General features: G+C 37.8%; 1 protein-coding gene across 2 annotated transcripts in view; it reads left to right on the top strand.

Annotated features, from left to right (window-relative positions):
- MYO19 (myosin XIX) overlaps positions 1-24,585 on the top strand; it is a 407,861-nt gene that overhangs the window by 180,489 nt on the left and 202,787 nt on the right. For both annotated transcript variants that reach the window (XM_053706825.1, XM_053706824.1), the window contains 4 exons: positions 899-1,012; positions 12,138-12,270; positions 13,052-13,121; positions 15,388-15,490. In XM_053706825.1, the coding sequence (XP_053562800.1) occupies positions 899-1,012; positions 12,138-12,270; positions 13,052-13,121; positions 15,388-15,490 (420 nt within the window). The remainder of the gene's footprint in view (positions 1-898; positions 1,013-12,137; positions 12,271-13,051; positions 13,122-15,387; positions 15,491-24,585) is intronic.

Here is a 24,585-nt window from a genome sequence, read left to right as displayed (position 1 = left end):
GGTGGGCGAAAAAGGTGGACTCTGAAGGGGAGAACAGCAGACAGAGAGTATCCTGCTACCTAGCCTAAATGTGACCCAATGCCACTGTATACTAGATATATTATTATTATTTTTGTCTCATAGCTATAAACAATTTAGTCAAAAATAATTTTTCATGATTCCGATAGGGCATGCAATTTTAAACAACTTTTCAATTTACTTTTATCAACTAATTTGCTTTGTTCTTTTGGTATGCTTTGTTGAAAGACAAATCTAGGTTGGCTCAGACTGATTGCTAAGCTATTGAAGGCTGCCTCTTATCTCAGTGCATTTTGATAGTTTTTTACAGCTAGACAGCACTAGTTCCTGTGTGCCATATAGATAACATTGTGCTCACACCTGTAGAGTTATTTATGAGTCTGCACTGATTGCCTAAAATGCAAGTCTGTGAAAAGAACTGAGATAAGGGGGCAGTCTGCAAAGGCTTAGATAAAAAGGTAATTACAGAGGTAAAAAGTGTATTAATATAACATTGTTTAGTGTTGGCTATGCAAAACTAATAATAAAAGGATTATCTATCTCTTTAAACAATTTTCAAGTACACTTTCCCTTTAAGACTTCTAAAATATTGATATATGCCCATCCCCCATGTAAGGAAGATGACCTTTTGGAGCATGTCATTTTTACATTAGTGACTTGAGGTTTGCATGGGGTAAAAACATAGGTAAAGTTCCGGTCAGGTGCCTGGACAATTAATCAGATTTACCAACAATGCAAAGAATATTATTATGTTGCTAGAACTACATATACAGGTCACAACATTCCATAAACTTTTAAGGTTCATTGTCAATACTCTAGCGTTGTTAAGCCAAATATACATGAATATGACTGTTTTACTTTATTATTATTATTATTACAGGAGTATAAGCCTCATATTTTCACTGTGGCTGAACAAGCTTACAGGAATGTTCAGAGCCAGATAGAGCCTGTCAACCAGTCTATTATTGTCAGTGGAGAGAGTGGTGCTGGGAAGGTAATACTTTTTTATTGTACCCCTTGATCTCTATAGTAAAATTGGCTGTTTTATTTTCTTGCTATAAATACTGTAACACTGTTTTTGTCCTGTTCATCACTTGTTCGTGTGATACTTGTGAATCGTTTAAATGTGAAGCAAGAAAACGTTTGTGAATTGATGCCTGTAATATTGTGCCTATAAATGTGAATAATAAAAATAAATAAATAATGTAATATTGTGCCCATGAATGTGAATAATATTTTTTTTAATATTGAGCCTATAAATGTGATTAATACAATAAATAAATAATTTAACATTGTGCCTATAAATGGGAATAATAAAAATAAATAAATAATGTAATATTGTGCCTATAAATTTGATTAAAACAATAAATACTATAATTTTGTGCCTGTATATGCGAATAATAAAAATAAATAAATGTAATATTGTGCCTATAAATGTGATTAATACAATAAATAAATAATGCAATATTGTGCCTATAAATGTGATTAAAACAATAAATAATATTATAATTTTGTGCCTGTATATGCGAATAATAAAAATAAATAAATGTAATATTGTGCCTATAAATGTGATTAATACAATAAATAAATAATGTAATATTGTGCCTATAAATGTGATTAATACAATAAATAATGTAATATTGTGCCTATGAATGTGAATAATATAAATAATGTAATAACGTGCCAATAAATGGGAATAATACAAATAAATTAATAATGTAATATTGTGCCAATTAATGTGAATAATAAAAATAAAATAATGTAATATTTTGCCAATAATTGTTATTAATAAATTAAATAAATCATGTAATAATGTGGCAATAAATTTTAATAATAAAAATAAATAAATAAGCATGTCACTCCCTTTTCCCATTAACCCTCCCCTCTACTTTTTTTGATTTTCTTCATTCCCTTCTTGCTGACATCTTCTTGTTATCCACCTTTTTTTAATCCCTCAATTACCTTCTACTCTTTTTGAGAGAAGCTGAACAATAAGAGAGAGAACTAGATTTTATTTATTTGTTATAGTCCTAGGGACGATAATCTTCTTAATTGATGCACACTTTTCATTCACTGCTTTGTTTGCTCTTTTTTTCTGGTCTAATGCTTATGTTTAAAGGGACATTGTACACTAGATTTTTCTTTGCATAAATGTTTTGTAGATGATCCATTAATATAACCCATCTATTATTTTTTTTTGTAACAATGTATAGTTTTGCTTATTTTCAAATAACATTGTGCTAATTTTAAGACTCTTAACCAAGCCCCAAAGATTTAGATGTAGACTGATGTCTACAGACTCCAACTTGCTTCTGTTGTTGTAAAAGGTCTTTTCATATGCAGAGAAGGGGGGAGTGTCTGTACTTCCTACTTTCTCAGCCCATTTCAGTGGGTGTCATCAGCAGTGCTAAACTGGGAGCTTCTAAGTACGTTTTTAAAAGATTTTATACTTGATTTTTATATCAGCATCTGTGCATATTCTTCTTTATAGTAGTGTCTATAACATGTGGTTATATGAAAATTGGTGTACAATGTCCCTTTAAGATTAGTTTCCTACCTCTAATGTAGCTGATATTTTTTAAATAAAACTAAATAAATTTTAAAAAAATTGTAATGTAATATTGTGCCAATAAATATGAATATTAAAAATAAATGCATAATATAATATTGTGCAAATAAATGTAAATTCTACCAAAATGAATGTAAAATTGTACAGATAAATCTGAATAATAAAAAGAAATAAGTAATACATAGTTATTTTGAAGTGAAACTGCAGTAATTGTAATGAAGAATTTTAGTACAAACATTAGATTCTTGTATCTGCTGCATAAATATTGTCATGCTAAAAAAAAAATAGGGTCAACTGCCTGTTTATTATACAGGGAACTAAAAATAATAAAAATATGCATACCTTAAATATTGTCAGGCAGCAGTGATCCCCAGCCAGTCAATTTTCATGATTAAAAACTTTGTGATTTATTCATATAATAGACAATAACATTTACAAATAAATATAATTAAAAGCTAAATTATATATATATTGTTTAAATGATTGTCATAGACTCAGGAGGTCAATAGATTGACAAAGGAATTTCCACCATGGCTTATGACACTGCTATGATGTAACCAAAAGGGGGTGGAGCTTGGAATGTAATACATAGTGTATGCAGAATCTTTGGTGGGAGTTAATCATATTATTTCGTATTGGTTTCTTAATCATAATGATTAATATTTTATAAATAATATTTAAAAAAAACTAAATGATGTAAATAAATAATGTATTGATAGTCTTATGTTACTGCATTTTATTATACATGGCTAGAATGTTGTATTATTATCTTGAGATAAGACAAGCAGAATTGTAGAATATTCCTAGCTTGGTTTTGAAAATTGATCATTGTTTTGGAGATATAAAGCTTTAAAGTCTTGTTGGAGGTTTATTTGCATGTGTGAAAAAGCTGAATGTAATACAGGTGTTAATAGATATAGTTTACAATACTAGATTATTATAGGTTTTGTATTTTTTTTTTTTAATGGCAGTTTGATTTCATATGATATCTGGATTTTAAATTGATTTAGAAGTTATTGTGATCATGGATAGTTGGTTTAACTTAGTGTGTACTATAGTGATATTTTATATTTGAAGCCTTGTTTTAGCCTCAGGTTAGGCTGGCTGACTGCATGAAGTTAAAAAAATCAGCCGGCTAAAAGACTGAGATTGAGGACTTCACTGCTTTATGATGAAGTTCATGGGTTCAAATCACATTTATGGCAGTTATTTATTTGTTTGTTTTCATAATCCTGCATTAGTGTTTGTGCTGAAGTTACCAAAACCTACAAAGGCTCTTAGAACTCACATTGTTTAAGTGTTTATATGGTTTATATATAGAAAATTCCTGTGTGGAGCACCCTGAACTATTTGGCTTTAACACAACACATGGTAATGGATATTTTTATTCACCTTTTATAGCTTTGAAATAAAAATTGCAATAATAAATGTGATAAAAAGGATATCGTGTGTCAACGGCGTGGAAATTTCCAAAATCAAGGTATCTGAAAAGACATAAAGAAACAAATTATGGTGCAATATTGTTACACTAAACAAATGTTTAAACAATGTGTCAATTTTTTACTCGCATAACCTTGAGCTTAAAGGGACACTGAACCCAATTTTTTTCTTTCGTGATTCAGATAGAGCATGCAATTTTAAGCAGATTTCTAATTTACTCCTATTATCAAATGTTCTTCCTTCTCTTGGTATCTTTATTTGAAAATTATTTGAAAATTTATTTGAAAATTTAGAAGACGGCCCATTTTTGGTAAACAACTTGGGTTGTTCTTGCTGATTGATGGATAATATCTCCCACCAATAAACAAGTGCTCTCCAGGTTTCTAAGCCAACAATTGTCTGGCTCCTTAGCTTGATGCCTTCTCTTTCAAATAAAGATAGCAAGAGAACGAAGAAAAATTGATAATAGGAGTAAGTTAGAAAGTTGCTTAAAATTGCATGCTCTATCTGAATCATGAAAGAAAAACGTAGGTTCAGTGTCCCTTTAAGCTCAAGTACTGTGCGATCCTGATTCACAAAGCTTTCAGGCTCAGCTCTCCTAGTGTTGGTGGAATTGGAATCTGTGACCGTGTCTCATAAAGTAAAGAACAGGAATATAGTGTTATACGGCGTATGACAGAAGTAAAGTGATTTAACAGTTATGTACTCACATTTTTCAGGAGCTAAACATCAGCTACTGATATGTTTGCAGACCTGATGTAGGCTACCAGGGAAGCCACAAGTAGAACAAGGATCCGGAACCTCTCTATAAACAATTGATTTATTTAAAAGTATAAAAACATACTATAAACTTAAAAATGAATATAAGGACTATCATACCACCTCAAATGTTCATTCCAACATAAACTGTTTTCCTATTGGTCGATGCCTGCTTAAAAGTAGATCAACCGGACCGCTAGCTTGTCACCCTTGAAAAAGCCACAGGGACGTGGTGAAACGTACGTCGGGTAGCATGTGAATACACACAGTGACATCACAGTAAAGGGCTTTCTCTGTGTACAAAGTGGTAACTTAACCGATACATTGTTTGATTCAAAACAACCCGTTAACATCCTCTTTGGAGACTTTGGATACAATTTCGGTTCCTTGTTCTTCTTGTGGCTTTCCTGATAGCCTATATCAGGTATGCAAACATATCAGTAGCTGATGTTTGGCTCCTGAAATGTGTGAGTACATAACTATTAAATCACTTTACTTCTGTCATACGCAGTATCACACTATTTCTCCAACATTGGTGTGTCCGGTCCACGGCGTCATCCTTACTTGTGGGATATTCTCTTCCCCAACAGGAAATGGCAAAGAGTCCCAGCAAAGCTGGCCATATAGTCCCTCCTAGGCTCCGCCCACCCCAGTCATTCTCTTTGCCGTTGCACAGGCAACATCTCCACGGAGATGGTTAAGAGTTTTTTGGTGTTTAAATGTAGTTTTTATTCTTCTATCAAGTGTTTGTTATTTTAAAATAGTGCTGGTATGTACTATTTACTCTGAAACAGAAAAGGATGAAGATTTCTGTTTGTGAGAGGAAGATGATTTTAGCAGACAGTAACTAAAATCGATTGCTGTTTCCACATAGGACTGTTGAGATGAAGTAACTTCAGTTGGGGGAAACAGTTAGCAGACTTTTCTGCTTAAGGTATGACTAGCCATATTTCTAACAAGACTGTGTAATGCTGGAAGGCTGTCATTTCCCCTCATTGGGACCGGTAAGCCATTTTCTTAGTCAAACAAACAGAATAAAGGGCTTATTATGGGCTGAAAAACTGGTAGACATTTTTATGGGCTAAATCGTTTGCTTTATTTGGGCATATTATTCAGATTTAGGCTAACAATTGGCATTTATAATCTTGGGGAACGTTTATAAAGCGGCAGGCACTGTGTTAGACACCTTTTTCAGTCAGGGGGCCTTTCTAGTTATAGACTGAGCCTCATTTTCGCGCCATTACTGCGCAGTTGTTTTTTGAGAGCAGGACATGCAGATGCATGTGTGAGGATCTAAAAATCACTGAAAAAGCTTCTAGAAGGCGTCATTTGGTTTCGTATTCCCCTCTGGGCTTGGTTGGGTCTCAGCAAAGTCTATAGCTGGGACTGTATAGGGGTTAAATTTAAAAACGGCTCAGGTTCCGTTATTTTAAGGGTTAAAGCTCTGAAATTTGGTGTGCAATACTTTTAATGCTTTAAGACACTGTGGTGAAATTTTGGTAATTTTTGAACGTTTCCTTCATACTTTTTCACATATTCAGTAATAAAGTGTTTTCTGTTTGAAATTTAAAGAGACAGTAACGGTTTTATTTTAAAAGTTTTTTGTGCTTTGTTGACAAGTTTAAGCCTGTTTAACATGTCTGTACCTTCAGATAAGCTATGTTCTATATGTATGAAAGCCAATGTGTCTCCCCATTTAAATGTATGTGATAATTGTGCCATAGCGTCCAAACAAAGTAAGGACAGTACTGCCACAGATAATGATATTGCCCAAGATGATTCCTCAAATGAGGGGAGTAAACATGATACTACATCATCTCCTACTGTGTCTACACCAGTTTTGCCCATGCAGGAGGCCCCTAGTACATCTAGTGCGCCAATACTTATTACCATGCAACAATTAACGGCTGTAATGGATAACTCCATAGCAAATCTTTTATCCAAAATGCCTACTTATCAGAGAAAGCGTGATTGCTCTGTTTTAAACACTGAAGAGCAAGAGGGCGCTGATGATAATTGTTCTGTCATACCCTCACACCAATCTGAAGGGGCCATGAGGGAGGTTTTGTCTGATGGAGAAATCTCAGATTCAGGAAAAATTTCTCATCAAGCTGAACCTGATATTGTGACATTTAAAATTTAAATAAGAACATCTCCGCGCACTGCTTAAGGAGGTGTTATCTACTCTGGATGATTGTGACAACTTGGTCATTCCAGAGAAATTATGCAAGATGGACAAGTTCCTAGAGGTTCAGGTGCCCCCCGACGCTTTTCCTATACCCAAGCGGGTGGCGGATATAGTAAATAAGGAGTGGGAAAAACCCGGCATACCTTTTTGTTCCCCCCCCCTATATTTAAGAAATTATTTCCTATGGTCGACCCCAGAAAGGACTTATGGCAGACAGTCCCCAAGGTCGAGGGGGCAGTTTCTACTCTAAACAAACGCACTACTATTCCTATCGAAGATAGTTGTGCTTTCAAAGATCCTATGGATAAAAAATTGGAAGGTTTGCTTAAAAAGATTTTTGTACAGCAAGGCTACCTTCTACAACCAATTTCATGCATTGTTCCTGTCACTACGGCAGCGTGGTTCTGGTTCGAGGAACTAGAAAAGTCGCTCAGTAGAGAAACTCCATATGAGGAGGTTATGGACAGAGTTCACGCACTTAAATTGGCTAACTCTTTTATTTTAGATGCCGCTTTGCAATTAGCTAGATTAGCGGCGAAAAATTCAGGGTTTGCTATCGTGGCGCGCAGAGCGCTTTGGCTAAAATCTTGGTCAGCGGATGTGTCATCCAAGACAAAATTGCTTAACATCCCTTTCAAAGGTAAAACTTTATTTGGACCAGAATTGAAAGAGATTATTTCAGACATCACTGGGGGAAAGGGTCACGCCCTTCCACAGGATAGGTCTTTTAAGGCTAAAAATAAGCCTAATTTTCGTCCCTTTCGCAGAAACGGACCGCCCTCTAATTCTGCATCCTCTAAGCAAGAGGGTAATGCCTCACAACCCAAACCAGCCTGGAAACGAATGCAAGGCTGGAACAAGGGTAAGCAGGCCAAGAAGCCTGCCACTGCTAACCAAACAGCATGAAGGAGTAGCCCCCGATCCGGGACCGGATCTAGTGGGGGACAGACTCTCTCTCTTTGCTCAGGCTTGGGCAAGAGATGTTCAGGATCCTTGGGCGCTAGAAATAGTTTCTCAAGGTTATCTCCTGGAATTCAAGGAACTACCCCCAAGGGGAAGGTTCCACATGTCTCACTTATCCTCAAACCAAATAAAGAGACAGGCATTCTTACATTGTGTAGAAGACCTGTTAAAAATGGGAGTGATACACCCAGTTCCAATAAAGGAACAAGGAATGGGATTTTATTCCAATCTGTTCGTAGTTCCCAAAAAAGAGGGAACGTTCAGACCAATTTTGGATTTGAAGATCCTAAACAAATTTCTCAGGGTACCATCGTTCAAAATGGAAACTATTCGAACGATTCTACCCACCATCCAGGAAAGTCAATTTATGACTACCGTGGATCTAAAGGATGCGTACCTACATATTCCTATCCACAAAGAACATCATCAGTTCCTAAGGTTCGCTTTTCTGGACAAGCATTACCAGTTTGTGGCCCTCCCATTCGGATTAGCCACTGCTCCAAGGATTTTCACAAAGGTGCTAGGGTCCCTTCTAGCGGTTCTAAGACCAAGGGGCATTGCAGTAGTACCTTACTTGGACGACATTCTAATACAAGCGTCGTCCCTGTCAAAAGCAAAGGCTCATACGGACATCGTTCTAGCCTTTCTCAGATCTCACGGATGGAAGGTGAACAAAGAAAAAAGTTCTCTGTCCCCGTCGACAAGAGTTCCCTTCTTGGGAACAATAATAGATTCCTTAGAAATGAGGATTTTTCTGACAGAGGTCAGAAAATCAAAACTTCTAAGCTCTTGTCAAGTGCTTCATTCTGTTCCTCGTCTTTCCATAGCGCAGTGCATGGAAGTAGTAGGATTGATGGTTGCAACAATGGACATAGTTCCTTTTGCACGAATTCATATAAGACCATTACAACTGTGCATGCTCAAACAGTGGAATGGGGATTATACAGACTTGTCTCCAATGATTAGAGTAGATCAAAAGACCAGAGATTCACTCCGTTGGTGGCTGACCCTGGACCATCTGTCCCAGGGAATGAGCTTCCGCAGACCAGAGTGGGTCATTGTCACGACCGACGCCAGTCTAGTGGGCTGGGGCGCGGTCTGGGAATCCCTGAAAGCTCAGGGTCTATGGTCTCGGGAAGAGTCTCTTCTCCCGATAAACATTCTGGAACTGAGAGCGATATTCAATGCTCTCAGAGCTTGGCCTCAACTAGCAAAGGCCAAATTCATAAGGTTCCAATCAGACAACATGACGACAGTTGCATATATCAATCATCAGGGGGGAACAAGGAGTTCCCTGGCGATGAAAGAAGTGACCAAAATAATTCAATGGGCGGAGGATCACTCCTGCCACTTGTCTGCGATCCACATCCCAGGAGTGGAAAATTGGGAAGCGGATTTTCTGAGTCGTCAGACATTCCATCCGGGGGAGTGGGAACTCCATCCGGAAATCTTTGCCCAAATAACTCAATTATGGGGCATTCCAGACATGGATCTGATGGCGTCTCGTCAGAACTTCAAGGTTCCTTGCTACGGGTCCAGATCCAGGGATCCCAAGGCGACTCTAGTAGATGCACTAGTAGCACCTTGGACCTTCAACCTAGCTTATGTATTCCCACCGTTTCCTCTCATTCCCAGGCTGGTAGCCAGGATCAATCAGGAGAGGGCCTCAGTGATCTTGATAGCTCCTGCGTGGCCACGCAGGACTTGGTATGCAGACCTGGTGAATATGTCATCGGCTCCACCATGGAAGCTACCTTTGAGACAGGACCTTCTTGTTCAGGGTCCATTCGAACATCCAAATCTGGTCTCCCTCCAACTGACGGCTTGGAGATTGAACGCTTGATTCTATCAAAGCGGGGGTTTTCAGATTCTGTTATAGATACTCTGGTTCAGGCCAGAAAACCTGTAACTAGAAAAATTTACCATAAAATATGGAAAAAATGTATCTGTTGGTGTGAATCCAAAGGATTCCCATGGAATAAGATAAAAATTCCTAAGATTCTCTCCTTTCTACAAGAAGGTTTGGAGAAAGGATTATCTGCAAGTTCTCTAAAGGGACAGATCTCTGCTTTATCTGTCTTACTACACAAAAGACTGGCAGCTGTGCCAGATGTTCAAGCATTTGTTCAGGCTCTGGTTAGGATCAAGCCTGTTTACAGACCTTTGACTCCTCCCTGGAGTCTAAATCTAGTTCTTTCAGTTCTTCAAGGGGTTCCGTTTGAACCTTTACATTCCATAGATATTAAGTTACTATCTTGGAAAGTTTTGTTTTTAGTTGCAATTTCTTCTGCTAGAAGAGTTTCAGAGTTATCTGCTCTGCAGTGTTCTCCGCCCTATCTGGTGTTCCATGCAGATAAGGTGGTTTTGCGTACTAAGCCTGGTTTTCTTCCTAAAGTTGTTTCTAACAAAAATATTAACCAGGAGATAGTTGTACCTTCTTTGTGTCCGAATCCAGTTTCAAAGAAGGAACGTTTGTTACACAATTTGGACGTTGTCCGTGCTCTAAAGTTCTATTTAGAGGCTACTAAAGATTTCAGACAAACATCTTCCTTGTTTGTTGTTTATTCTGGTAAAAGGAGAGGTCAAAAAGCGACTTCTACCTCTCTTTCCTTTTGGCTTAAAAGCATTATCCGATTGGCTTATGAGACTGCCGGACGGCAGCCTCCTGAAAGAATCACAGCTCACTCCACTAGGGCTGTGGCTTCCACATGGGCCTTCAAGAACGAGGCTTCTGTTGACCAGATATGCAAGGCAGCGACTTGGTCTTCACTGCACACTTTTGCCAAATTTTACAAATTTGATACTTTTGCTTCTTCGGAGGCTATTTTTGGGAGAAAGGTTTTGCAAGCTGTGGTGCCTTCCGTTTAGGTAACCTGATTTGCTCCCTCCCTTCATCCGTGTCCTAAAGCTTTGGTATTGGTTCCCACAAGTAAGGATGACGCCGTGGACCGGACACACCAATGTTGGAGAAAACAGAATTTATTCTTAACTGATAAATTACTTTCTCCAACGGTGTGTCCGGTCCACGGCCCGCCCTGGTTTTTTAATCAGGTCTGATGAATTATTTTCTCTAACTACAGTCACCACGGTACCATATGGTTTCTCCTATATATATATTTCCTCCTGTCCGTCGGTCGAATGACTGGGGTGGGCGGAGCCTAGGAAGGACTATATGGTCAGTTTTGCTGGGACTCTTTGCCATTTCCTGTTGGGGAAGAGAATATCCCACAAGTAAGGATGACGCCGTGGACCGGACACACCGTTGGAGAAAGTAATTTATCAGGTAAGCATAAATTCTGTTATTCCTGTTCTTTATTTTTTGAGACACGGTCACAGATTCCGATTCCACCAACTCTGGGAGAGCTGAGCCTGACAGCTCTGTGAATCAGGATCTCACAGTACTTGAGCTTAAAGGGACACTGAACCCAATTTTTTTCTTTCATTATTCAGATAGAGCATGCAATTTTAAGCAACATTCTAATTTACTCCTATTATCAAATTTTCTTCTTTCTCTTGGTATCTTTATTTGAAATGCAAGCATGTAAGTTTAGATGCCGGCCCATTTTTGGTGAATAACATGGGTTATTCTTGCTGATTGGTGGATAAATTCATCCACCAATAAAAAGTGCTGTCCAGAGGTCTGAACCAAAAAAAGACGCTTAGATGCCTTCTTTTTCAAATAAAGATAGCAAGTGAATGAAGAAAAAGTGATAATAGGAGTAAATTAGAAAGTTGCTTAAAATTGCATGCTCTATCTGAATCAAGAAAGAAAAAATTTGGGTTCAGTGTCCCTTTAAGATAGCTCAATGTTATATGACTAGAAAATTGGCACATTGTTTAAACATTTGTTTAGTGTTACAATATTGCACCATAATTTGTTTCTTTTTTGTCTTTTGAGATACCGTGATTTTGGACATTTCCACGTCGTTGACACACGGTATCCTTTTTATCACATTTATTATTGTAATTTTTTTTTGTTTGCGATTGCAAGTTATTTATCATTAGCTTTGAAATAAAAGCTAGGGGAATTTTAAAGGCTATCTGCATCTCCATTAAGATTGAGTTGAAAGTCAGGAAATTCTAATGCTTTTTTTTTAACCTGTGTAATAATTTTGTCTTTAATTTCTCACACACGTGTGTAGGTCATAATGTTATAGCCTTAACAAAAATGAGCCAAGTATGCTGTTTTCTTACCCTCAGACATGGACTTCTCGGTGCCTCATGAGGTATTATGCTACTATTGCTGCTGCGGCCTCCTCACATTTGACCAATGAAACAGTAGAGCAAATAGAGAGCAGAGTTCTTGACTCTAATCCAGTTATGGAAGCTTTTGGTAAATACATAATTTTTTTCTATTTATACATAATAAAACAGCATGTAATAGTATCAAGTTTTTATTTAACTCAACAAAGCATTTGTTTTATTACTGCACATGTATATTATGTATATGTGTGTGTATGTGTATATATGTGTATGTGTGTGTGTATATATATATGTTTGTATGTGTGTATATATATATATATATATATATATATATATATATATATATATATATATATATATGTGTGTGTGTGTGTATGTATATATATATATAAAAATACACACACACAGGGAAGCTTATTACCTCCTGACTCATTAACAAATGAACTTCACTTACCCAACAGTTGCCCTCATCTATTTCCTCACTAATATCATTCTCACATTTGCACTACCCACCTCCTGTTTCCTACCCATCTACATTGTAAGTTCCCATGGGAATAGGGCCCTCAATTCCCCCTCTATTTGTCTGTAAAATTTTGTCTTTTATTGTATTGTTTCTCTGTTGTACTTTTATGCTTGTACCCATGGGCAGCTCTGCGGAATCTGTTGGCGCTTTATAAATAAAGAATAATATATATATATATTTATTTTTTCCAAAAAATCTAAATTATAATAAATAGAAATATAATACTTTAAGAAAAAGAGAAATAATAACAATCAAGTTCTTAATTTGTAGTTTGAGTAAGAGTTTTTCTTCATTTTACAAAGATGATTTACCTCATGAGTCATGTTGTTGATATGTGTAAAAATATGATGAGTAATTATGTTTATTTTTCGCTCATCCTTTTCCTCAGGTAATGCCTGTACCCTAAGGAACTCCAACAGTAGCCGTTTTGGGAAATATATCCAGCTCCAATTAAGCAGGTAACTCGTTATTCTCCAGGGACAGAGAAGGTCTCATAAACACAAATAAACACTAATAACACAGTAGCTGTAAGTTTTTTTTTTTAATAGGGACATCGTGATGTATTAGTGGGGTATACTGCCTTGTGCCTTCATAGTGTGTTAGGTGTGTTTGATAACAAGTGCTAATTGATCATTCAAATATTACTCAGCATGCTGTGATAATAACACACTCCCACATATATCCAAGTAGTGGTTGAATAAACTGACACCGTCATTACACTCCTTACATATGGGAATGGAGTAATATTTGAATGATCAATTAGCACTTGTTATCATCCAATAATATAACCAATGGTTATGGTACTAAATATCCTGTGTGAATAATATTTAGTTAAGGTTATTAGCATTGAATCTGTTGAACTAACCCAACAGGACAGTGTGATACAGACTGATCACTGTATCAAACCTGAGAGGAGCCTTTGTGTACCGAGTATTACTCGGACACAATTTTAATAGAATTTTAAAACACTCAATGGTGGGAACCTCCACAATTTTTTATTCAAATTAAATATAAAAGTTAAGTTTTAATCAATACACGACACACCACACTACAATATAGTATTGGTTTTGACCCTTATAAGTGTGCCCAATATGCTTCACTTTCTCTGTCCTTCTTTTGTTAATAATTCTTATTATTTGGCATAAGGCACTACCTACTGTAAACACTCAGGTTCTGTTTCAATAGGTTCCAAGGGACAAACCCCCAAAACCTCCCCCCCTCTTTCCCTAGAGGTCTTAGGGACTCCATATATTAATTTGGATTAAACCAAATGTATATGGACACCTGACCATCACACCTATATGAGCTTTTTGGACATCCCATTCCCAAACTATGGGCATTAATATAGAGTTTCTCCCCCCCCCCTTTTTGCAGCTATAGCCCATTCAGCTAAAAGAGCAATTGTGAGGCGAGACAACAAGGTCTGGCACGCAATCAACATTTAGTTCATCCCAAAGGTGTTAAGTACGGTTGAGGTCAGGGCTCTTAAAACCATGACTTTGTGGACCTCGATTTGTGCACAGGGGTACAGCCATGTAAAAGGAAAGGGTTTTCCCTACACTGTTGTTACAAAGTTGGAAACACCCAATTGTCCAAAATGTCTTTGTATTCTGTAGCATTAAGATGACCCTTTACTGGAACTTAGGGGCCGAGCCCAAACCATCAAAACAGCCCCAGACAATTATCTCTCTTCCATGAAAGCAGATTATGCATTGCGGTAGGCAGTGTTCTTCTGGGGCATCCACCACTCCCAATTTCTTCCATAATACTATCAGACAGTGAAGTGTGATTCAACACTCCATAAAATGCATTTCCTCTGCTCCAGAGTCCAGTGGCGGTATGCTTTACACCACTCCAGATGATACTTGCCAATTGCACATATTGATTTGAGGTTTGTATACAGCTGTTTAGCCAAGGAAGCACAAATCATGACCCTCCCAGCGCACACGTCTTGTGCTGATGTTGCTTCCAGTGGCAGTTTGGAACTCTATAGTGAGTGATGTAACAGATGATAGGCGATTTTTACGTGCTATGCTCTTCAGCACTTGGCAGCCCTGCTCTGGGAGTTTGCCTGGTCTACCACATCGTGGCAGGGCTTTCATTGTTCCTAGATACCTCCACTTCACAAAAATAGCACAGCTGAACGGAGCAGATCTAGTAGGGCAGAAATGTTACTAACTGACTTGTGGCAAAGGTGGCACCCTATGACAGTGCCACATTTAAAGCCACTAAGCTTTTCAGTATGACCATTGTACTTCCCATGTTTGTCTATGGAGATTTCATGGCTGTGTACTGGATTTTATGCACCTGTTAGCAATGGGTGTGGCTGAAACACCTGGAATCAATCATTTGTTATGGGTGTCCATATGCTTTTGTCCATATAGTGTTTATGCAAAGCCTCCCTTTGGAAAAACTTAAAAATAGGTAATGATGATTGTTTCGATTTAGTGGTTGAGGGTGAAGCAGCGTATGAGGAACCTGGCCAGAAACATTGTATTGTGCAGAGATCTGTGCAATTATTAGTCATCAGATTAGATTGATCTAGAAAGTCACATTAAACTCTGACATCATTGTTAGAAGAGGAAACTGATTATCTGTTTTTTTTTAGAGATTTCGGATCAAGAGATTAAAATAATACTCAAGCAATCAAGTCTGGTTTTATTACTTTGGTAAACATTTAAATATAGAGGAATTTAAATAGATATATTATTACTTATTTTACAGAACACAGCAGATTACTGGTGCTTCCATCCAGACGTATCTCTTGGAGAAGACACGAGTCGCTCATCAGTCCCCATCAGAAAGGAACTTCCATATATTCTATCAGGTCAGTTTATTACAATAAAAATATTTGTTGGCTGTGTAGAAGTTATAAACCAGGAGAAAAAAATTACGTTTGGAATTACTTAGGTGTTATCAAACCAGCTCATGAAATCTCACTGCATTCCAACCAATGAAAGGTAATAAAAATATAAGTGACTTATCCTTTTCCTTTAATCAAAAAGCGTGATGTCCCACTTTTAGAGTGAACCAAGTGGCAAAACGTGAATCACTATCGCCAAACAGCCCAAACAGTCATTATAATGAGGAGTACAAGCATCTGTTAAAAATCATCCTTTATTTTACAAAAGTATAAAAAAATGGTTACCCTTTACTGGCCACAGCTGATGTTGGCATTTTTACTCGTCACCATTACCTACTTCTATTTGACCACTTGTGTGTGTAGAATTGTTGAGCACCGAAAAAGATGGTTGCAGATATTAGAGGTGGATATTGGCTGTGTATCCGCTACAATTCAAACTACATCCCTGCTAAATTTGTATTATTTTTAGCTTTTTAAAGGTCCATTTAATACAGTAGAATTGCATAATCAACAAGTGCATAACTCTCTCTACTCTTTTCTTCAATTTACCAACCTTCTGTATCATGTGACAGCCATCAGCCAATCACAGCCTTATGTATGTATACATTGTCAACTCTTGCACATGCTTAGTAGTAGCTAATGCCTCAGAGTTCATATGAGAAGACTGTGCACAATTTGATATTGGAAATAAATTGGAAAGTCTCTTAAAACTGCAGGATCTATCAAAATCATGAAAGATTAATTTTTAGCCCACTGTGATTGTCTACAGAAAACAAGTTTGGAAAAACTCTGTATTTGCCTTCACGATTCTAGCGAAACAATGGAAAATTGGTATTAGAAGGTATTTGACAACATTTCTATCTATGGACAAACTCTGCAATAACAGAATAAAATGTTTTTCCTTTCATATAAAAGGAATGTATTGCAAAATGTGTAATATAAATATTTCTAGTTACCTACTTTTCTTTTAAATTGAAAGATACATTCTTTTTTTTGTATTAATATTTTTTATTGAAGTTTTCCATATACAAGCTATAGAACAAATCATTACGAAATATTGCGTTGTTAAGTACAGTAATTCGTATTTGTAGGTCTATTTAACCTTTATACAGTCAGTAAACAACATTACTGGATAATGAAGGATATGGAACTAAGAAAAGGTTATGAACATTTTTTTTGTAAACAATAAACATAAGAAAACAATAAATTCATAAACAAAAGAATAAACAAATATTTCACAGGTTTAGCTTCTAAGGTAATTACATCAGAACGTCAAACTCTAGAGTGAAAAATCTTGTTACTCTCTGAATTATTAAGGACTGTATTCATTAGGCTGTTGATTAAAGAGGAGTGTGTGTGGTATTGTTGGAGAGAGATTACCAATATAAATTAATATCTGCGTAATAAGAAAGCCGGTTAGTTCTGTAGTATCCGTATTGTTCCAGGGGGTAGAATATCATTCATTTTTTGGGTCCATAGGGCTTTAGTGGGGAGTTGTGAGGATTTCCAATATGTGGCAATCAATAATCTATCGCTATTTAAACCCATCTGTAGAAGGGTGTTGCGGATTTTATATCTAATTGGAGGGCTCTTGTTAAGTAGGGCTATTTCTGGTGTTAGAGTGAAATCAGCGCCCAGTAGTTCTTTGAAAGTGAGTTCCATTTCATTCCAAAAGGGAGTTTTTGGGGGCATTCCCACCACATGTGTATCATAGTGCCTTTCATATTACAACCTCTCCAACACATTGGTGAGGATGTGGGGTAGATCTTGTGTAATCTAGCTTGTGTCAAATACCATCTTAGTAGGATTTTAAAGTTTAGTTCTAATAGGCGTGTTGATGTGGATGATTTACGAGTATTAATATAGATCTGTTTCCAGTTGGGCCTTTAATTTTTTGGGAAGCTCTTTATGCCTTTGTGTAACATGTCTTGGAGTTGATGTGGAGGATACAGAGTCTAGGATTCGCTTGGACATAGATAAGGATCCCTTAGGTGAAGCAGGCGTAATGGAAAGTTGTTCATATGGGGTGAGTGGTCTGGTGAGGTCAGGTTTAAGATTTGTGTTGTGTAGGAAATGGTGGTTTTGAGAATACTTGAGCCACGAAGTGAAGGCTCCATTAAGGATGTTCTGTAGGTTGTTACATGGTTTTAACTTCCCTTGGTCTAGGGGAGAGAGAAAAGGAACAGATTTTGGGGTTTCTAATATGTCGTCTGGCCTACCCATGGGTTAATAACCCCCCAGGAATTCCATGTTTGGGGAGATTAGCATTACTGGGGATGTTTTTGTGGAGATTCCTGTGGTATTTGCTATTATGTGGTCCCAATTATTAAATATATGTCTGTATAGTGCCGATTTGTGACATGGTAAGGGCCTGTGAGTTTTTAGAGTCCAACAAAGAGAACCAGGGGATGGTGTTTTTAAGATCTGTGAGTCTAGCGAGACCCAGGACTTTGCTTCTGCCTTATTGTGCCAGTCATATATTCTCTTATAGTATGTTTCAATCTTTGGGACTCCCAAGCCTCCATCTTTAGTTGGTCTGTACATGGTTGCTGTATTAATTCTAGGGCGGATATGACCCCAGATGAAGGAGTTTAGGCACCTTTGGAGCTGCTGGGTATATGTTTTAGGGAGGGATATTGGAACAATCTGTAAAATTTAAAGAATTCTGTGCAAGATTGTCATTTTGATAGCTTGGGTTCTACCCCACCATGACAGGGGGTTATCCTGCCATGAGAGGAGAGTTTGTTGTGTAGCTTGCAAGAGGTGTTTGTAATTAAAATCAAATAATTGTGAAATGCGTGGGAACAGTTTGACTCCTAGATATTTTAAATAAGATGTTTGTATTTTGTATGGGCTGACTGTTTTGAGGGAAGGGATTTCCTTTTGCGGTAAGGAGATGCTCAATAATTCTGATTTTTGCTGGTTAATAAGGAAGTTCGATAGTTTGCCAAACATTGCAAATTTGTTTAATAATGCTGGTAGGGAGGTTATTGGGGAAGATACTGTGATTAGGACATCATCTGCAAACATGGCAATTTTATTTTCGTTTGGGCCTACTGTAATTCCTTTTATAGTCTTATTATATCGTATATGTGCGGCTAGGGCTTCCATGGTCAATATGAACAGGGCCGGGGAAAGGGGGCATCTCTGCCTAGTACCATTCACAATTTGAAAGCTATTGGAAAGTACTCCATTAACTCTAACCTTAGCCAGTGGTTTGTTGTATAAATGGAAGATTATTTTTATCATTAATTCTCCATATCCAAATTGGTGAAGTGTCTGTTTGAGAAAGGTCCAATTTAGTCGGTCAAAGGCTTTTTCTGCGTCCGTAGACACCAAGGCAAATGGAATATTATGTGTAGTTGTGTATTCCCGTCAGGTGCGTGATCCTACTTGGTCTACGTGTATAAGGGTGGGTAATATCGAATTTATTCACATGGCTAAAACTTTCACGTATATTTTTATGTCATTGTTGAGTAGTGAGATTGGACAGTAACTTCCCAGGTCAGACTGTGATTTCCCTGGTTTGGGAGTTACTGAGATGTGAGCTTCAAGTAGTTGGGTGGATAACTGTCTGTCATTGTTTAAGTAGTTAAAGAGACTTGTCAGATGGGGGGGGTCAAAATATGTTTAAATTGTTTGTAATAAATATTTGTCAAAGCGTCGGGACCTGGGCTTTTATGTGGGGAGATCGCCTTTATTGCCGACAAAATTTCTTTTGCGTCTAGGGAATCAGATGCCTCCCTAGATAGCACTGGTAGCTGTGATTCTTCTAGATAACGGTCAATTAGAGGTATGTTGGTGGAGTGTTCAGTGGGAGGGATATTTTATAGTTTGTTATAGTATTCACTGAATGCATTAGCTATATTCTTGCAATCTGAAGTGTCTGTTCCGTCTTGTGTTTTAATTAAATGTATATAGTTGGAAAGGTTTTTTTTCTTGAAAGATCTAGCGAAGAGTGTTCCAGCTCTGTTTCCTTCTGAAAAGTACAGCTTCTTGAGATAGGTTTTACTTTGGACCTCCTTGTTTAAGAGGTTGTTCATCTCTAGTCTAGCAATCCTAAGTGTCTCAGTGTAACTGGTGTTGGTGGGGTTTTCCGCTCTTTGCAGTACATTCAGTAATCGAGTATATTCTGTGTAGTAAGTTTTAGTTAAAATAGCTTTTTGCTTAATAAGTTCACCTCTAATAACTGCCTTGTGGGCTTCCCATACCATAGATGGGGAGGATTGTGGGGTTTTATTGTGTTGGAAATAGTTCTGTAAAGATAGTTGTACTTTTTAAGCTATGGTTGGTTGTAATAAGAGAGTGTTATCTAGTTTCCAGCTAAAGTCTGTTATTGGTCTCTCTGGACACTCCATGACCAGGGATACCATAAAGTGGTCTGACCACGGTGTTGGTTCAATGTCCGAGTCAAGTGTCAGGGCTAGTCCTATTTGGTCAACACAAATGTGGTCATGTCTGCAATAAGTTAGCCTAGGGTCTGAGAAAAAAAGTGTATGTTTTTTGCATTGGGGGTTGGAGTCGCTATATATAAGGGTTGTGGATTGAAGGTATTGTGATATGTAGAACTTTAGGGGGGTGAGCTTTTTGCTTGCAAGCAGTCAAGTGTAGGGTTTAAAGCTATGTTGAAGTCTCCGGCCAGTATTGTAATGCCCTTTGATACACCCAGCAGCTCTCCTGTAAAAAGTTTAAAGAAGCGAACTTGGCCCATGTTTCGTGCATATACGTTGGCTAATGTAATCAGCTTTTTATATAAAAGCCCAACCAGGATTAAAGATCGACCTTCATTGTCAGAGTATTGTTGGAGTACTTGGAAAGAGATAGATTTGTGCAGTAAAATGCCTACTCCGTTTTTTTTTTCCTTTGATGTGTGTGAGTTGAAAAAACCCACCGGATAATATTTTGAAGTGAATTTAGGTTCAGAGCTTTTGAGAAAGTGTGTCTCTTGTATGAAGACAATTTTGCTTTTTTGTTTGGTTAACCAATTGAGCACAACTGACTGCTTTGTTGGAGAGTTTAACCCTTTTGCATTTTGGGTGGTTATTGTAAGTGTTCTTTGGGCCATTGGGATTTCTAGTGTAAAGGGGGTGTTTGGAATGTCCTATTTTGGTGACTAGCAACGTTTCGGGGATGGATGTGTCGATGTGTTTGTAAATTGTAGGGTAAAGTGTGTATGTTGATTAATACGCATAGTGTACAACCTTTGGTTGATATAGGGTGATGAATATGGTAACATTATGTTGAAAACCTGTAAATAACAGTGAAAAAAACAAATAAAAAAGCGAACATGGTAACAAAATAAACAGAAAATACATAATTGCAAAATCTAACAGTGCTAGCATCCACAATGAGTAACCGCTCAATGAGGGAAACAAGGGGGAGGGGTATCTAGTGGGTAGTAACGGACTAATACCTCACTAGTAGGCAATACCCTTTGATAAGAGTCATATTACAATAGCTGTAACAACAACTAGCAGTCAACAATCATCAATCAGTAGTCAACAGTTAACAATTGACAGACCTAGCTTCTAGTTTAGCTAAGTTAAATATCTCTCAAAACAAGTGCTTGAGGGAGCATAAGTGTAAGTCAACATACCCCAGTTGGGACATTTTCCATCTGTTCAGAGTGTTCATTTGGATTTTTGTCAGTGTTGGCGTAGTGATTGAATCACGGGTGGTCCACATCTGAGGAGGAATGATTTGGTGCTGTCTTGGTTCTTTTTCAGTTTACTTTAATCCAGTCTGGTTGTTGGGGTTTTGAATCATTTGAGGGCGAGTGGTCTCTTGACGGATTAGGAGAGTTGAGAGAAGACAGTTGTGGATGAGGTATTCCGAGTTGATTACAGAAAAAGTCCAGTTAATCCGGTGTTCTGTAAGTGAATACTTGGGTTTCTTTTAGGACCTTGACGCAGAAGGGGAATCCCGATCTGTAGGGTATTTTTAAGTTTTTGTAGGTGATCAGTCAGAAATTTTGCTTGCTTCCTTTTAGTCAGCGTAATGGGGCTCAGATCCGCATAGATTTGAACGGTATTTCCTTCAAAGGTGATGATTTTTGCTTTCCTTGAAGCCTCCATGATCTTTTCCTTATCATTGAAGATTTGGAACTTTAGGATGATGTCCCTTGGCGGTTTGCTCTCGGGAGGTTTAGGCCTAAGGGCCCTGTGCACTCTTTCCAGAGGTAAAGATGGAGTTTCTTCTGATTGTAAAAGAAAGTGGAATAGTCTCTGTAGGTAAGAGACAAGTTGGTTTGGTGCTATTGTTTCCAGTACCCCTCGGACTCTGGCGTTATTACGCCTTCCTCGGTTATCTAAATCTTCAAGGTGCAGCTGCATCTGATGTATTATCTTATCATGAGTTTCAAGGCTGTGGTTGTGAGAATCTAATTATTTGTAGACTTGTTCAGAATCTTCTTCAAGTTACAAGATTCTGTCTCCTAAGTCTGATATGTCTTTTTTGACCTCAGTGTGGCCATCTTTTATGAGTTTCCCCACATGTGTGAGAAATGAGGCAAAATAATATTTTGTAGGAAGGTTTACAAGATCCGCTTTAGTGAGAGGATATTTGTCCTGTTGAGTAAAAGGTGTTGTGTTAATGTTTGAGTCTTCAGTTTCCTAACCTTGCGATTCTGGGCTGTCATCTGAGGAAGTTTCCAGAATCTTGAAAAAGTTGTTTAATTTGCCAGATGTGTTAGAGGGTCCTTTAGTTTCCTTATCTTGCCTGGGGGTTCTCCTAGAGGCTATTGTGGCAAAGCAGTGGTGCAGTAAGATTAGGCTTAGTTGATATAAACGGTGGAACCAGCGAACAACCTGTCAGCTGTTGTGAGACCAAGTCTTTTGGTGGGGCCCTTTTTATATAAGGATCACTTAGGGTGTCAAAGATAGTGTTGGATATAACTCCTTAAGGAGTGAGTTTGTAGGCCCCAAGGCAGAACACTGTGCGATGTGCGATTTTATCGCAGAAACTGTACTGTGTCTGCAGAAAGACAGGCTGTGACAGTTAAAAAAAAAAAAATGGTTTGCCTGCACTTTTAATTTCTACCTGCAGGTGTCACTGTTCCATTCTATCTCAGTGGAAATATTTACTACGTTTCTCTCTCTCTTCAATATCCTCCCCCTTCCTGAACTCCAGTGCGAAACAGGGTAACAGCACATTGCAGAAAGGGTAAGTCAGGGCTTAACAAAATGTATTCTATAAGTCTAGGAGCCAACCAATATACTTAGGAGCCAGATTTAGTTTTTTAATAAATGTGTGTTAATATGTATGTGTGTTAAAATGTATGTGTGTGTGTGTGTATGTATGTATGTATGTACGTACGTACGTGTGTGTATGTGTGTTTTTGATGTGTGTGTATGTGTGTATATGTTAATATTTGTGTATGTATGTGTGTATATGTTAATGTGTGTGTATGTGTGTGTCTGTGTAAATGTTAATGTGTGTGTACATGTTAATTTCTCTTGTAAGGTGTATCCAGTCCACGGGTTCATCCATTACTTGTGGGATATTCTCCTTCCCAACAGGAAGTTGCAAGAGGACACCCACAGCAGAGCTGTCTATATAGCTCCTCCCCTAACTGCCACCCCGAGTCATTCTCTTGCAACTCTCGACAAGAAAGGAAGTATCAAGAGATATGTGGTGACTTAGTGTAGTTTTACCTTCAATCAAGAGTTTGTTATTTTTAAACGGTACCGGCGTTGTACTGTTTTTCTCTCAGGCAGAAATTAGAAGAATTCTGCCTGGAGATTTGATGATCTTAGCGGTTTGTAACTAAGGTCCATTGCTGTTCTCACACATAACTGATGAATATGGGAAAACTTCAGTTGGGGGAACGGCCTGCAGATTACCTGCTTTGAGGTATGTTCAGTATTTTTATTTCTAGAGAGAGGAATAAGTTCTAGAAAATGCTGACAGAGCCTTGTGTATTTGAGGTAAGCCTGATGCAGTGATTTAACAGCGACTGGGATCATGCTTACATAACAGGGTAATACTCATGTTAATATTCATATTTCTTAGTGACAAAACGTTTACATGATTTCATAAATAGGACGTTTTTTCTCTAAAGGAGATAAGTCTTTATTTGGGGCCTAGTTTCCACATGGCTAGTCAGATACTCCCAGGAGTATTTTCTTAAGGCCCCTCTGACATCCAGTACATGGTGGGAGGGGCCTATTTTAGCACTCTAACTATGCAGTTTTAATACAGACTGAGACATTCAGCTTCCCAAGAAGAGTCCTCTGGCATCTGAGAACCATTTCAAAGAGGTTATTTCTGCACAAAATCGTATTTAAGGGCAGGTAGGAGCCTCAGCAGAGCTGTGGCATGGTGCTCAATTGATTTTTAACGTTTTTTTAACGTTTTTCAATCCGGTTTGGGGCCTAAGGGGTTAATCATCCATTTGCAAGTGAGTGGAATGTTGCTTTAGTCCCTTACACATACTGTAAAAATTTAAAAGATTTTACTGTATTTTTTCACTGTTTTGCAGTTTAAGTGCTAGTTTTTTTCTCTTAAAGGCACAGTAACGTTTTTGTTTAATTGCTGTTTCACCTTTATTAAAGTGTTTTCCAAGCTTGCTTGTCTCATTACTAGTCTGTTAAACATGTCTGACATAGAGGAAACTCCTTGTTCAATATGTTTGGAAGCCATTGTGGAACCCCCTCTTAGAATGTGTACCAAATGTACTGAAATTTCTATAAACTATAAAGACCATATTATGGCGCTTAAAGATTTATCTCCAGGGGATTCTCTGACTAAAAAGAGGGAGATTATGCCATCTAACTCTCCCCATGTGTCAGAACCTATAACTCCCGCTCAAGTGACGCCAAGTACATCTAGCGCGTCTAATTCTTTTACCTTACTGGACATGGCGGCAGCTATGAATGCTACCCTCACACAATCAGTGGAATGGGGATTACACAGATTTGTCCCCTCTGCTAAATCTGGATCAAGAGACCAGGGATTCTCTTCTCTGGTGGTTCTCTCGGGTCCATCTGTCCAGGGGAATGAGTTTCCGCAGGCCAGAGTGGACTATAGTCACGACAGACGCCAGCCTTCTGGGCTGGGGC

Source organism: Bombina bombina, chromosome 3 (assembly GCF_027579735.1).
Source record: "Bombina bombina isolate aBomBom1 chromosome 3, aBomBom1.pri, whole genome shotgun sequence".
In the NCBI taxonomy this organism is placed as follows: Eukaryota; Metazoa; Chordata; class Amphibia; order Anura; family Bombinatoridae; genus Bombina; species Bombina bombina.
The sequence above is the reverse complement of the archived record's forward strand: the minus strand, read 5'-3'. Positions and strand labels throughout refer to the sequence as shown.